Source organism: Thamnophis sirtalis, unplaced genomic scaffold (genome assembly GCF_051295495.1).
Source record: "Thamnophis sirtalis isolate CommonGarterSnake01/CBP01778 unplaced genomic scaffold, rThaSir2_p1.2 scaffold_8, whole genome shotgun sequence".
Classification (NCBI taxonomy): Eukaryota; Metazoa; Chordata; class Lepidosauria; order Squamata; family Natricidae; genus Thamnophis; species Thamnophis sirtalis.
The window spans coordinates 22,390,812-22,407,161 of NW_028261388.1; the positions used below are offsets into that span (position 1 = coordinate 22,390,812).

At 39.5% G+C, this 16,350-nt stretch overlaps 1 protein-coding gene across 5 annotated transcripts in view; it reads left to right on the forward strand.

Annotated features, from left to right (window-relative positions):
• The window catches only part of CDK8 (cyclin dependent kinase 8), a 68,683-nt gene that overhangs the window by 20,640 nt on the left and 31,693 nt on the right, over positions 1-16,350 (forward strand). For all 5 annotated transcript variants that reach the window (XM_087721237.1, XM_087721238.1, XM_014053189.2 and 2 more), the window contains exons 5-6: positions 13,373-13,430; positions 15,459-15,590. In XM_087721237.1, coding sequence (XP_087577363.1) covers positions 13,373-13,430; positions 15,459-15,590 — 190 coding nt within the window. The remainder of the gene's footprint in view (positions 1-13,372; positions 13,431-15,458; positions 15,591-16,350) is intronic.

Below are 16,350 nucleotides of genomic sequence, written 5' to 3' on the forward strand. Positions count from 1 at the left end.
GCCCTGGATAGTGTGTGTGCGTGCGTGTGCACATGTTTGAATGAGCTACAGTCCAATGAGAAAAGACTCACTGAGCAATATATGATTGTAATTAGAAGATGAAGTGGTTTCTTGATTGTCCATTGTTGCTATTTGCTAGGCTGAAGCACCTTAGGCAGCAAAGCCTCATTTGGATTGTGTATGTGAGGTGGGAGTTACAGGTGGGGACATAGATTGCTATGGACAGGAGGAGAAGGAAGGCTCTGAAGGGATGTAAGCAATTCGTAAAATCAAGGTAATGACAGGTAGAGAAAAATAGGATGGAAATTGGGAGAGTGGCCACTCATGGGGATTGAGCCTCAGATATCTTATTTCTGGGGCACATTGCATTCTCTCATTCTCAACCCTATGACCCCATGCTCAGGGCTTGGTTCTCTCTCCTCTCCTATTTAATACCTAGCTGAAGCCACTGGGTGAGATATCTCATCGGTTTGTGGGGATATATCATCAATATGCTAAGTCCACCAAGCTTTATACCTCTACTCCAGGCCCTTGAGTGATGCTGTGGATGTCCTATCCCAGTATTTAGAGCTGTTCAGGCCTGGATGGGGCAAAATGGGCTCTGACTCAACCTTAGCAAGATGGAGTGGCTGTGGATATTTGGAACTTCCAGAGACAAGGTTCTTCTGTCTCTAGTTCTGGATGGGGCAACACTATCCCAGATAGACCCAGTGTACAATCTAGAGGTCCTCCTAGATTCAACTAGGCAGTTGTGAGTAGGAGAACCTTTGCACATGTTTTTCATCCAAAAAGCTTCATAGGTTCTGGCAGGGTAGTGGGAAGAATGCTAGTGCAGTGATCCCCAACCTTTAGATTTATTAAATCTAAAAATAGGGTGAACTGAATAATATTCAACTGATAATTCGGTTCCACCACAAAACCGCGGTAGACTAAAGCGCGTGTGACTAAAGCGCGTGTGACTAAAGCGCGGTGACAAAACCGCACCGTCAAAACCGCACGACAACAGCGCGCCGACAACAGCGTGCCGACAGAAGCGCGCTGCAACATAACCCTAAACCTAACGCTAAACCTACCCTAAACCTACCCTAAACCTTACCTTAAGTTAAATCGCGCTTCTGTCGGCGCGCTGTTGTCGGCGCGGTTTTGACATCGCGGTTTTAGCACCGCGGTGTTGTCGGCGCGCTTTAGTCTACCGCGGTTATGTCGTGCCACGGATAATTCTGTGCACACTTTTAGACTGCTACTTCTTGGTTCTTTCTTCCTGTGTCAATGTAATTGAACATAACAGATTCCTGTTTATCAAGTGGGTTTATAGCTGCTTACTGGGGGAAAACAAGTCAGGAGTATTGAATTGCATACAATCCTAAACAAAGCAGTGTTTCTAGTTTGTCTTGCTGCTTCAGCTAGCACAAGAAATCAAATCTGCATGTGAAATGTGCAGACTGATGTGCTCAACTTTTGAGAGATTCAAACCAGTCATTTAAATTGTACCTAAACAGCTAATAACAATCAACTAATAGCAGTCAAATCTTGGATAATACCTTATGTTCCTACAGTTTCTCAAATTTATAGAAGAACCTTCCACTGATCAATTTCCTACCAGGGATTGATATATCTTGTAATCAATAATCAGCAGCGCTTAAAATAAAAGCTTAATACTCTTACGCTTTCAGTAAAAAAAATACTTTCATCTTTAAATGAATTTCTTTAACCCACTTTTTGGATGAGCTGATTGGAAATATGGGAATAATTGCTACCTTACAAAGGTGGATCATTGGTGTTATCCTTGTGACATTTTTTCACTCCCTAAAGAATTACATAATATGTACTGCAGATTATTTATAATTTAGTACTGCTTGGGCATGAAGGCTTTATTTATTTTAAATAATAAGTATTTTAATACTATTTTCAGAAAGAGTAAAACACAATCCCATATGATTTATAATATAAAATACTACTAGCAAATAACACAAACAGGATTTTTCTGTGGTGTTTCTAACACAAGATTGTGGCATGCATGGGGTTAGGATTACTTTATTAGCAATAGCACTTAGACTTATATACCGCTTCACAGTGCTTTGTCGCCCTCTCTAAGCGGTTTCTAGAGTCAGCCTATTACCCCCAACAATCTTCGTTTTACCCACCTCGGAAGGGTGGAAGGCTGAGTCAACCTTGAACCTGGTGAGATTTGAACTGCCAAATTGCAGGCAGCTGGCAGTCAGCAGAAGTAGCCTGCAGTACTGCATTTTAACCACTGTGCCACCAAGGCTCAGTAAGCTTTATACTTAGCATTATAAGTGCTTGCAATTTGTGAAAATAATAAAATGTAGAGAATTGATGGTAAAATAATAGAAGGTATACAAAGCCTTTCTATTTTTTGTATGTGTTAGGATTGTGGTGCTGCCTTTGCAAGAATTCCATCCTTGCCAAATACCTTCCCAAGTGGCATATTTTTTGTTTTCTTTCTTAGCAGTTTTCTGTGAGATAAGTGAGGACTTAATAGCTATGAAAGAGTTTCTTAGTAATGTAAATGCAAGTAAGAAAAGTTGATCCTGATCCATCTTCCCTAGTAGGCTTATCAATAGGACACCATAATAGCTCTCAAGAGTTCATGTACTCACAGGATCTAATTCAAATAACTTTATGCTCTGCGTTATAAGAATTTTTAAAAATGTTAACAATTTTATTTGGGTTGGAGACACATTGACTGTAATTACAGCATTTACAAATTCATTGTAACACTTAGACCCTGCATTTTGCAACTGATCAGTTGCATTTTGCATATGGGAAAACTGTAGAGTTTTCAAAGAGCGCTCCAAGTCAAGAACAATTTAGAAGTGAAAGGGGTCTTTTCTTAGCCGTGCTCACTTTCCTTGGGCAGGAAAAGTTTGCTACTCAGCTAATAAAAGGTGCATAAACATTGTTGTATTATGCTAATATTTTCATGGATAGCTAATTATATAGGAGACCTGGCTAGTGTGATCTAACAAATTTTTGAGTAAACATACACTATATTGCCAAAAGTATTCGCTCACAACTGATTCTGATTATGTGGATAGGTGAGCGTATACTTTTATCAATATAGTGTATATTTGGTCTTACTTATTAAGCTATATACAAAATCATTTCAGATCAGATTGGAGCAAATAAAGCAAAGATGGAACCATATTTTTCGGAGTATAAGACGTTTCGGAGTATGAGATGCATCTTAGTTTTGGGGGAGAAAAATGGGAAAAATAAAATTCTGTCTCTGCCTACCAGGTATTCATCCAGCTAGCGTCCTTAGCCTGGTCAGCTTCAGCACACTAGTTCGCTGGTTATGAGCATGCTCGTTGGGGCTGATAAGCAGCTTCTGAATCTCAGCTGATCATCGGAGAGAGCTCCAGTGACTAAATCAGGCGAAGCGTGGAAGTGGTAAGACAAGGCAGCAGCTTTTCCAGGTTGCCATTTTGGGCTCTGTGCCTTGTATTTTCAGCCTCTAAGTGCTCCGTTTGAGAGCCATTCAAGGCTGAGGGGTTCGCCAAACCACATCGCTGCCCAACACCACCCGAAAACGCGACACACAGAGGCCAGAAACAGGGCATGTGGAGGCCAAAAACTTGATGCGCAGAGTAGGTGATCAGCGACAGTGTGCTTTGGTGATCCCTATAGCCTTGAACAGAACTCAAACAGAGTGTTGGAGGCTGAAAATGTGAGGCACGGAGCCCAAAAATGCACCCCATTATCTTAGCAATCTCTACACCCAGGGAGAAGACATGCGGAGGCTGGCAAGTGGTCGGGGCTACATTCAGAGTATAAGATGCACCCCTATTTTCAGCCTTTTTAGGGGGGGAGAGGGATAAGTACGTCTTATATTCTGAAAAATACGGTAGTCAAAATAGTTGATTAGTTGGAATTTTGCTGAACTGTGTCTGCCAATACATATTCTGATGTAACAGTTAGAAGTCCTGTGTCAGCCCTACAAAATAGACCTGACTAAGAAACCAATGCCATATGTTGAGTTTTATTGTAATAGCTATAATTACAGAACTTTAAAGTTGAATATGCTTCCCCCTCCCTCATTTTATCTTTAGGTGATCTAGGGAGGGGCTTGGTTGAGACATTTTCTCAAGTTCTTTTCTTAGCCATGCTCAATTTATCTTATTATTGCCTTGGTAGTCATTCTTTATTTGTCCTTCAGGGCTGTTCCCTGTGCCGTCTACATCCTATGTTTTAGTATATCTAAAACAACCTTAAAACGTAGAGCTTTAGACCAGACCATTCATAGACCACAGCTGATTGATTGATTGATCGATTTGAGTACAGTCTTATTCAGAGAAATAATTCTGTCCAGCTCATGCTTTAATTCACAGTCATAAAATCAAGATATGCTATCAGGGAGTGGATCACATCAAGCCTGCTTAATCAACTTTACAAAAGCACAGCAGGGGTGGAGCCATATGGGCCTTAGGGAATGCTGTTTCAGAGGAGGTGCTTTTCTTGAGTCCCATGAGGTGACAGTGCTGTGCAATTCTACTAGATCTTAATGGTAAGGCAAACATGTCAAGGGAAATGAAGTCCCATAGGTAACCAGATCCTAAGCTATGAAAGACTCCATTGATAACTATCAGCATCTTGAATTGCACCTTGAAGCCTTGTGGTAGCCTGGTGCTGTACAAAAGAGCAGAGATATTACATGTACAAAATGTGGAAAGCCTATAGTTATTTATTCAGCTGCACTCTAGTTCAGTTGAAATTTTCAAGTGATCATCAAAGGAAGTATATTGCAGTTCTCCAAACTGGAAGTTATTAAGACATGAATGATTAAGAGGATCGTGCAAGATGGATTTGTGTAAAGATCCTCATGGCCATGGCTACCATCTTGTTCATTAAGTTGGAGTCTCAGAGTGCCACCTTGGGAAAATACAAACCCATCAAGAATTCAAGATGGTAAATCGCTTAAACTGGAAAGACTTTGAAAGCAAACCACTTACTCTTTGTAGGCCTGAACCGAAACCTATTCCTTTCCATCCATAGATAGGAGATATGCAGCATTGCATATTCATGTAGGCGGGGATTGTATGTATAACTCAGTGTCATCTGCATACTGGTAATGTCTTAGCCTACGCTGATGGATGTTCTCACTTAGCAACCTACTGGTGACATCAAACTGTGAGATCCTGAATAGCAAAGGCCTTGGGCTAAATCTCTTTCCACCTACCTACATCAAATGAAACTACTTCAGAAGAAAGAGAAGAACTGGCTCAGTACAGTGCTCTCACTTCCAGTCCCCTTAGGCTTCCCAGAAGTCCCACATTATTGGTGATATTATATTCTCCTTAGAAATCAAGTAGGACCAGGAAAATCAGATCCAACCTTGGTCCGACCAAAGCTCATCTAGAAACATGTTCAGTATTTTATTAATCTACTGAAAGAGCTATCCTGTTTTCTCCAGGTCCCTCTAGAATTGCTGTACTGCCTCCTTCGATACAGCTTTCATTTTAACCTTGGTTACAGGTTAACAATTTTGGAATCTAACAATTGGGACTTAACCACTGTCTGCTGCAAGGCAAGCAAGGCAATAATCAATGATAAATTAAATCATCATTTGAATTCACTTCTTGATCACTTTCTTGGAGATCCTTCCCAGCTAGAATGGGCAAAGCTAATTCTCCTGTGATCGTGGAGACGGCAGCCAGACTGGGTTTACTCCGTCCAGTAACCAATTGGACTGAGTCTACACTTACGATGTCATCGACCCCTTGTGGCTCCTCCACAGTTCTGACTCGAGGACTAGCAGTGAGAATTTATCTCCTCCAAATTTTAGCTTTATAGCATTAATTGGTCATTTTTTCCTTTAAATTGGCTTTTTAAATCATTTTTTTCTTCTGACCAAATTGGAGTGAAATTCAAAACTGGTCCCAGGCTGCTTCTCTTCAGCTGCCTGACTGCCTGCAGCCACGAGTTTGCTCAGGAAGCCTGCCTTGCAGTCGGATCGGCCAGCTCACGAGCTACAGCTTCGTAGCTGTTTCTCCAAGGTGCTCCTTAACTCTGGGCACTCGAAGAGATGCACGAATAGCCATTGCGCGTGCAGCGGTTCCAGGCGAGATCGGTGGCCATTTTGTGGATCACCCGACCACTTGTCAGCGGCCATTTTGCGGGTCAGAAAAGCCTGCGAAGATAGCGGCGGCCATTTTGAGGCTTGGAAAAGCCTCAGAAGAAAAAAAGTCATCCATTTTGGACATTTTTAAAAAGGCATGAACTCTGCAGCAGCCTACAAGTGCCCAGCGACCCAGGATCATTCCAGATGGACCGGATCAGGAGCGCCTGGCCATCAAATGGGTGAGACTGTTGCCTATCTTTATTGCGGCTTGCTTTATGTCGGGGGAGATGGCTGACCAAGCTGTGACTACAGATAAAGGATTAGAGAAGGCAGGGACATCGGGGGCGAAGAGCAGTAGGAAGAGGCAAGCCAAAGAGGCTCCTTCCTCAGAGGTAAATCCCAAGGTCTCTAAAGCTACTACCAGGACAGAAGGCTCTTGAGAAAGAATTTCAGCGGGCCCAAAAACAACAAGAAGTTCTAACTGCCCAGCCCTCCCTCCTCCTCCTGAGGGTCTCCAGGTTGTCTCCCCAGATCCACCTGTCTTGCCTCCCATGGCAGTTACAGATGGGGAATTGTCTTTTTCTGAGTCCTTCTCTTCTATAGAACCTGACAACAGAGGCAATTTCTTTAATGTTCCTCTCAATAGGGAATGCACCTTTGAGCAGCCTTCCCTCCCTGTTGCACATGGTTCTGGGATTCCCCAAGCCATGTACACCTCTCCTGCAGATATGGAACCATCATTGCTGAAACCATCAAACAGGTCATGGCTGCTGGCCTACAACAGCGACCCCAACCTGCTCCATCACATAGCCACAAGCATAAATCTTCTGCAGCTGCTCAACAACCTGATCCCTCTGTTTCTACTTCTCAGGCCTCAGTTGGTAGTGAACAAGATAACCTGTGGGATTCAGATCTGTCTGGCGACAAGATGGTCACTGCGGATGCCTCGGCCTTTGCCGAATTATTTAAAACCGATCGTTTTAAGTCCCTACTGCTTAAGGCCATTAAAGCTGCTAACTTACCATCTTCTGCTTCAGCTTCTACTTCACAGGAAAAACCAGCAGAACCGGCTACAACTGAGTGTCCCAGTACCCCATTCACCGAACCTACTGTGGAAAAGGAGCTGATGCCTGTTCCCAAGATCTTTCTGAATGTGATCCTGAAGCAGTAGGAGTCCCTGGGCATGGGTTCACAGCCAACCAACCTTGACAAACATCTCTGTAACATTGCACCGGAACTCACCAAATTCTTCGAGTCTCCCCCAGTGGACGCACTGGTTGCAGCACTTTCAACCTCTACTGTAGTCTCTGGAGCCCCCCTGAAGAGGTCCTCAAGCAAACCTTAATCAAAAATTATCAGGCCTGGGCTGTTAGGGCCTCCACTGCCACTTCCTTTTTCTCTAGAGCGGTCCTCTGGATTGAATAGCTTCAGGAGTGCATTTCTCCTACTCACTCTAGATCAGTGTTTTTCAACCACTGTGCCGCGGCACACTAGTGTGCCGTGACATAGTGTAAGGTGTGCCGTGGGAAAAACACTTTGTATATAGTCAATATAGGCACAGAGTTAAAAATTTTTAACATTTTCTAATGGTGGTGTGCCTCGTGATTTTTTTCATGAAAAAAGTGTGCCTTTGCACAAAAAAGGTTGAAAAACACTGCTCTAGATCACATAGGGACCTCAACAAGATTAGAGCAGCCGTTGAATATGTGGCTGATTCTTCTCACAATGCTGCCAGGTTCGCTTCCAAGGCCATGGCCTCTTCAGTCATGGCCAGGCGTCTGCTTTGGCTCAAGCCATGGCAGGCGGATGTCCATACCAAGTGGCGCCTGGCAGCCTCCCTTCAGTGGCACTCAATTATTTGATACCCCTTTGGATCCGTACCTCATGGAACCTAAAGACAAGCTCAAGGTTCTTTCAGCCATATATAAAAAACACAACAGTCGTCCCGCTCCTTACTACAGGAGGTCACCCTTTTGGCCAGTGGATGGGGGAACATCATTCTCCCGTCCGCAACATCAGTCCTACACTCCCAGACAGGGATCTCACCAGGACAGTATTACCGTGGAGGAAGCAACCGCCTATTTTCACGACGAAAATGACTATCTGGACTCTCTTCCGATCGGAGGCCGCCTGGCGTTCTTTGCTCACCGCTGGGAAGAGTCCATCTGAACCTGTTTCATCGACTGACACTACGATTCGGTCTCCCAGGCCTTGACCTGTTTGCGATGGCAGACAACAATCAGGTACCCAGGTATTGCTCGCGGTTCATGGATCCCATGGCAGAAGGAGTAGACGCCATCAGGTGCCATTGGCCCAAAGGTCTCCTGTACGCATTTCTTCCCCTTCCCCTCATTCAGAGAGTAATTCAGAAAATGTTGGAGCAGGAGGCAAAACTATTGCTGCTAGCGCCGAATTGGCCACGCCGGCCTTGGTATGCTGACCTAGTGACTCTGTCAATCTCCACTCCGTGGCGCATTCCACGGTCTGTCCTGTCTCTACCCCAAGGGTCAGTTTGTCATCCCGACCTCCTGTGGCTACAATTAACTGCATGGCGATTGAGCGGCAAGCCTTAACAGCCAATAACATCTCCTTCAATGTCATTGCTACCATTCAGGCATCACACAGAAGCTCTACTAACCGCATTTACGATGCCACTTGGTGGGCATTCGCACTGTGGTGTACCAACAAGACTATTGGCCCATTTAAAGCATCCATTCCACAGATATTGGACTTTTTACAGAGGGGACCTGATCAGGGCCTTACCACTAATACGTTATGCCGTCAGGTGGCTGCTTTGGCTTCTGTCCTAGACGGTCTTGCCTCCGACCATCTACCTTCTCATCCCTTGATCCAGAGATTTCTCCGTGGAGCATCCAACCTGTGTCATCCTGCCATCCATAGGTATCTGACTTGGGACTTGCTCTGACTTCCTCGTCCTTTGAACCTATGAAATCCACTTCTTTGAAACTGTTGTCCTTTAAGACATTGTTTTTGGTGGCTATAACATCTGCCAGACGTATTTCTGATTTGGCTGCCCTTTCAGTCAGGCATGACTCATGCATGTTTCATCCAGACTGAGTCATTTTAAGACTGGACCCAACATTCATACTGAAGGTGAATAGCTGCTTCCACAGAGGTCAAGAGTTAACCTTGCCTGATTTCTGCCCATCTCCTCATCATGAGAGGCAGCATAAGTGGCACACTGTTGACATACGACGTGCCCTCAAGATCTACATCAACCACACCGCTTCGTTCCGCCACTCAGAAGCTCTCTTCGTATCCTTTCGCTGGGCCTCCTTGGATAACAAGGCTTCGTCGTCAAGTCTGGGACGGTGGATCAGAGCCTGTATTAAACTGTCTTATGAACATCAGTCCTGGCAGGTTCCTCTAAACATTACAGCCCATTCTACACATAGTGCTGCGACAACTGCAAGCCACATTGAAATAAGTCTGCCGGACAGCCACATGGGCGTCTCCCGTGGTCTTCATACGCCATTACAAGTTAGACAAGTATGCGTCGGCTGATGCAACTTTTAGGCGCAGGGTGCTGCAACAAGTGCTTGTGCCTTAACAGACTTTCTTTAGTATCCCCACCCTAGTGGACAGGCCAGTTTTTGGTACATCCCAGTCTGGCAGCTGTCTCCAGGAGAATGAGCGTTGCTTCTTATCTGATATGCTCATTCTCTGTTGAAGTGGAAACAGCAGCCAGCCCCACCTTGGGGTGCGTCACGCAATTCACAACTGTTTTGTGCGGAGGAGAGAGAGAGAGAAACAGAGGACACATGTACGTTTTTGCTCACAATTCACACTTGAGTCTACAGTTTTCCTTCGTCTGAAATGGGGAGGAGCCACAAGGGCCCGATGACATCATAAGTGTAGACTCAGTCCCATTGGTTACTGGATGGAGTAAATCCAGTCTGGCTGCTGTCTCCACTTCAACAGAGAATGAGCATGTCAGGTAAGAACCAACGCCCAATCTCTGAGGATCCTGTCCACTTCTTCAAGACTCATAGGTTCCATCCTCTTCTGGAGAGTAGGCAAGTTTTCCTCAGTCGACTCTATATAAATTCTCCAGGAAGAATCCAACTTCAAATAATCCAAGTTATTTTATTCATCAGATTTCAATGAAATATATTTTTCATCAAAATCTGCAAATTAATTTTGTGTCTCAGCCCCTATAGGCATCTGGATTACCTTTAAGAAAGTTGTGGCCATGATAAGGGCATTATGCTTCATCAGATTTCTTGTTATTAAGTAAAATAGGCTTACACAAAATAAACTAAAAATAAGGATACAGTGATATTTAAGCAGGAGAGAGAGTAACAAAGACTATTTAATCAAGTTATGGTAAATAGTAAATGCATAGTTCAGAAGTCATTCATAATCATAACCTGGGCAGCGCTATAGGATATAAAATAAATAGTATGGTGGTTCTTTCTTGATGTTTGTTTGGCATCCAAGACACAGGAGGATCTATTTATGTTTTTATGTTTATTTTGCTTTGCATTGAATCCAGGTTTTGCTTTCAATTAGTTAATGAGTTTTGTTTGGAAATAGCTGTAAGCATAATCTGTGCGGTTTTAAAGAACTATATATAAATTTAGATTTCATGTAAGTCTGCTTGTAAACTGAAATCTTGCTTTAGGGGTTTTCTTTATGCCTTGTAGGGCTTTGCCTTTTTATGCAGAAAAGCTCAGTAATTATAGATAGCAACTTGTATAAAATACTCTAGCACAGTGTTTTTCAACCACTAGTGTGCCGTGACATAGTGTAAGGTGTGCCGTGGGAAAAACACCCGCTATATAGTCAATATAGGCACAGAGTTAAATTTTTTTAACATTTTCTAATGGTGGTGTGCCTCGTGATTTTTTTCATGAAAAAAGTGTACCTTTGCACAAAAAAGGTTGAAAAACACTGCTCTAGCAAACCTATCTGTTTACTATGCTAAGATAGAATAGCAAAAAAAGCTAGAAATGATGCGTATGCAATGCAGAAGAAATTATTAAATTATTTGGAGGCTTTGAAAATAAAATAAAATAAACTATTTTATTCCTGAATGAAGAAATTAATCATCTGAATAATGTCATATCTTTGCATATGGCGTAGTTGTTCAGTGTAATATTGTTGTTGAATTATTGCTGAAGATAACCCCTAATTCTCTTATTGTCTATTTGTAACCCAACATGTACACAATCAGTGTCATTTGAGTTTGGGGATGTGGAAGAAAACGACTAATATATCTCTATAAATAATTAAATATTAAATAATTGGCTAGTGAAGCTCTGACATTTTTTAAGGATTACTCATTTCTAATCTAAATTAAACTTTTTGTACTCCTGTATTCAAATTTATGAAAACATTCAGAATACCTTGTTAGGAAGCACTTTAGAACCATTTTCAGTAATTCCTCAAAACCCCTTTTGATATATAGTTATGTAATTTGTTGCTTGTAAATATATAAATTTAGAGGACCAAAAGTTTTCACAGGACACAAAATAGCAGTTTTCTGGTTGTTCATGACATGTAAATCAGTTTTGCCATTGTTCTGTGAATGATTACTGGTAATAAGTAACTGAGACTTCCATGTGTATTTCATTGGTTTATAATTCTCACTGTTTATGATTTTTTCCTCATCCAATTTTACTTCTGGTGATTAAATAAATCTGACAGAAAGTAATATTTTATGCATGCATCTGAAAGAATATGGAATAGTCACTTAGATATCACAAAGTCTTTTGTGGTTTTTATACTTAACTAATCACTCAGAAGGTTTATATTTGTTTTCTCTATTTTTAAAATAGATGGAAAACCCATTTCTATGAACTTGATGAAAATTATGCATAGAAATAGTATGAATAAGCAATTCAAAAAATTTTTCCAACATATGAAAATAATTATAACTTAAGATTGGTATGATGACACTAATATACAGACTTTTAAAAATTAAAGCTTTTTTAACTTTAACATTTTACCTTTAGATATTTTTATCCTTATAAAAAGAATATTTATACCTGAGAGTTGAAGTTTGAGGTCCTTGATGTTCTCTGAGCCTGTTGGTTTTCTTACAGATGTTTCATTAAGTAAACTAGGTAAGATAATCAATACTAGTATTACTACCGGTAGCATTGATGATGTTACCTAATTTGGATAATGAAACATCTGCAAGGAAACAAATCAGGCTTAGGGAATACCAAAGACCTATTATTTCCTCAACTGATGTAGAAAGGCAATTCTACGTATTCTTCTTTGATTTTTTTAATAATCATATCAGTCACTATTAGAGCTGCATAGCCTAATAGTGCCTTGTGATAATTACCATCAGTTTTTAGGTATGAACACATATCTACAGCTTTCTTTGAATATCTACATAAATATGCAGACATAAATAACCCTTTTCAAATAAGTTGTATACCTTTTCCTGTCAAAGGTAATGTTATTATTGTCATATATTTTTTAAACAATTTAATTGTTAATATGGATCTTAAAATTCATATATTGCCATAAAGCTACCTCAATATTGCAGGTTGAAATATTAGTGTGTTTCAAGGTGTTATGTCTTCTGGCAGATTACTTGAATGACCAGTAATCATTTCTTTAAACTGGTTTCAGAGATAAAAATATGAACAGAATATACACCATTAGGACCAATATAATTCAATTAGTATTGGTTTTTTAATAGATTTAGCAACATTTTAATAAGAAAATAGCAATTTAATATTGGCATAGCTTTGTAATACTTCAAAAGCAATTGCACAAGTTGTTTACAAGAATTTCTAAAAATATTGTCAAAGAAAATCTATTGGGGCAAATGGATGAAACTAAAAAACATTAGAAGAAAAACAAACTCCATAAAATAAGCCTTTAAAATCCAAACTAGCACCCATTTTTTCTAAAAATGAAATATTATATTAAGTTTAGAACAATATATGGTTCTATATAAAATATTGCACAGTATATTTACATTGTTTCTGGGAGGAAATGTGCATTGCTTTTCTGTATTTGGCTAATGTTGATAGAGAGGCAGGAGGAACGACACCGTTTTTCTCTGTGTTCTGGAACATAGCTTCCCATCTGAGGAGCGATTGTGAGGACACTTGAAAGAGGTGGAAAAAATTCTGAAGGGAATTATTTGGCTGCTTGTGTAGCCTTACAGCAACTAATAATTTACAGGCATTATCACTTTTAATATTCCACTGCATTTTGATTTAAAATTGGAAAGTAAAGCTAATTTCAGCCACAAATGTTTAGGTTTACTTTGGTATATGTATTGTGTATTTTTTTTTTCCACAGAAACCTGCTAATATTTTAGTTATGGGTGAAGGTCCTGAGCGAGGAAGAGTAAAAATTGGTATGTTTACATCTTTGATAAGTCCCAGTGTAGCATTTAAGACAGAATGTTCTAACAGTGCATAGGTCAATACTTTTATCCTTAAAATCTACCGGATCACAGATCAAATGAAGAGAGGTAACATATGTTCATGTTGGACAGTGTTAGAGCAGGTTATAGGCTGCTGGGAGAACCTAAATTGGGCCCTGTTTTCATTTAAAATGTTGTAATTTTCCTCAATAGTGTTAACATTTAATAATAAATTTAACAGTCATGGTTAGAAAAGTGCTCGTGCAAATATTGATAATTCCTCAATCATAGGAAGCATGTTTTTTAATAGGAAAAAGCTGTGAAAATTATATCATTTTTATTTGTGGTAGAACTGCTTTTTGTAATATAGAAATTCTATATTCTATTTAAATAGTTCTTTTAAAATATTAAAACATCTACAGTAAAACTTACAACATGTTATAACCAAACATTATGACTGCATGGCAGTGTCCTGAGGACATGTGCATCAGCAAATGCCTAATGTGCATCCTGAATCTTTAAGGTGATATATCCAGACTTTACTGTAGAACATTTAAATATACTTAATTCCCCTTTCTCTAAATTCCTTTTCTAAAATGAATTTACATGGAATTTACATGATCTCAATTAAACGAGACTGTTGAACAGCAGTCTGTTAAAATAGCTGATCCTGTCTGAAACCAATGTATGTTTCAGTTAGAAAGAAATAGAATTAGGTCAGTATTGAACACTCCATCACTTAGATCTGTAAATACATAATTATACTAACATTAACAGATTTAAGTCCTCTTGTCAGTGAAACATGATTGTCTAATAGCAGAGGACAGATTGCATCTTAAGCATTAATTGCAATACTTTTCTTGCAACTATTTACAAAATTCTGAAATATACGATTGCTCCCCCAAACAGTTTACACATTAGTATTGGATTTTAAAAAGCATTTCTCCAAATCTGTTAAGCCATCCAATGCCATTAACAGCAAGTTTGCCTTTCAAAAGTGTGATAAAGCTGAGGATTGATAAACGATAATCATGTTATCCTTTGCGGTTTAGATTTTTTTTAAAAAAAAATTCAGATGTTTATATTCGGACACTATCTTTTCCTTCCTCCCCATTTTCTATGGAGCCAAAAGTGATCTATCAACATTTATTTTTCTCAACAGCTAAATGTTCATTGTCTAATGCAGAACAAAATTATTTTTTTAAATGAAATATAATAAATAAATAGGGTTCCATATAGTTAAAGAAGCCTTAATATTGTAGAGCAAATGATGGAATTTTTTTTAATGGAATATCCAAAAATTTGATATCTTCCTCCTAGAACATTCTTAGGTTTCGGGTTGTTGTTTTTTTAAATTGTTGTGTGTCCTATAAATGCAAACTCAGATTCTCAGCTCTACTGGAATTTCTACTGAAAAATGCATTATTTTTGCACTTAGCTGCAGCAATAGTTTTGTTATGCAAGTGGTATATTTTACCAATCTGTTGCTGTTTAAATACTTGCCAGCATCTTTTATTTTAATGCAATAAATCCATCAAAGTGGAGAAGAATTAGCTAGCTAAGTGAACACACCAGGAATTCAGATGTGTTATTTTCCTAGCTTAAGAAGAATCCTGCTACCTTTGAATAGTAAATTCTATTAATCTGCTAGTTACCTTATTGCCAGTTGCTACAAATTGAACTGTTTCTGTCAGGTTACTAAGTTGGTATTAGAAATATTTTCAGTCTTAACATGTATCAATATTTTTATACGCATTAAAGTATTCTTGCCATTCCCCAGTGATTCAGTTCCAGATTTCCAAACTTTCCAAGGACTGATCAGAATATGGGTGACATCCTGCTTGATCAAGAGTTCAAATTAGCATGATTTAATCATGCAACATATTCTGTACAATTATTTCAAAATAAATTGAATATGTCTAAAAGTTAAATTATATAGGTTTTCTGCCTTTTTGAATTCAAACCGTATGTATTAAGCAACATATATGTTAAAATTTAATTTCCCTCCTCATTTTACAGCTGACATGGGCTTTGCCCGATTATTTAATTCACCTTTGAAGCCTTTAGCTGATTTGGATCCAGTAGTTGTTACATTCTGGTATCGAGCTCCAGAATTACTGCTTGGAGCAAGACATTATACCAAAGCTATTGGTAAGTAATGTTATTGTCATTGTTAAATTAGGAATATCATATTATTTAAGTCTGACTTACTAATTTGTTTTTGCATAGAAAGACTATGCCAGATCTTACACAGACTTCTTTCATTTGCCTAGACATGTTCTCCACAATTAATTAGCAAAAACCTTATTTAATTTGTTGATATGTTTCATGTTTTGATAATAAATGTTTCTAACATTTAGCACTTAAATTGATTTGTGTTATATAGAATAAGGACAGGAGATAGTTGGCTTTGAATTCAGATTTAAGAGCAAAGGGATTCAAATCCAGAAAAACTGGATGCTGATGTTTAGTTTCCTCAGATTTTCTAAACAATGCTAGTATGTTCCTTCAAATGCAGGTAAAACTACTTCATTGGTAATAGTGAAGGCAAAAACGCCCTTGCTCTAAGCATTCTTCACCTTGCACATGTCTGGAGCCATTGATTTGATGATTCTGATAGCCTGATTACTAGAGCTAAAATAATATATTTCGTTTTAATTACATTACCCCCCCCCAAAAAAAAAACCTCCTATTACCAAGTGTTTCTGAATTCTCCCTCAACTTTATCTTTCATCTAAATCATGAGTGTCAAACTCAGGACGCCACGTTGCTGTCATGTGATGTATTATGACATTATTACCCTTCACGAAGCTGGTGTGGACGCGGCCTGCGTGTAATGCATCTGGGCCGCAGGCCACCAGTTTGACACCCCTAATCTAAATTTAGGTAATGCCCAAAGTCTCTGCTAGAA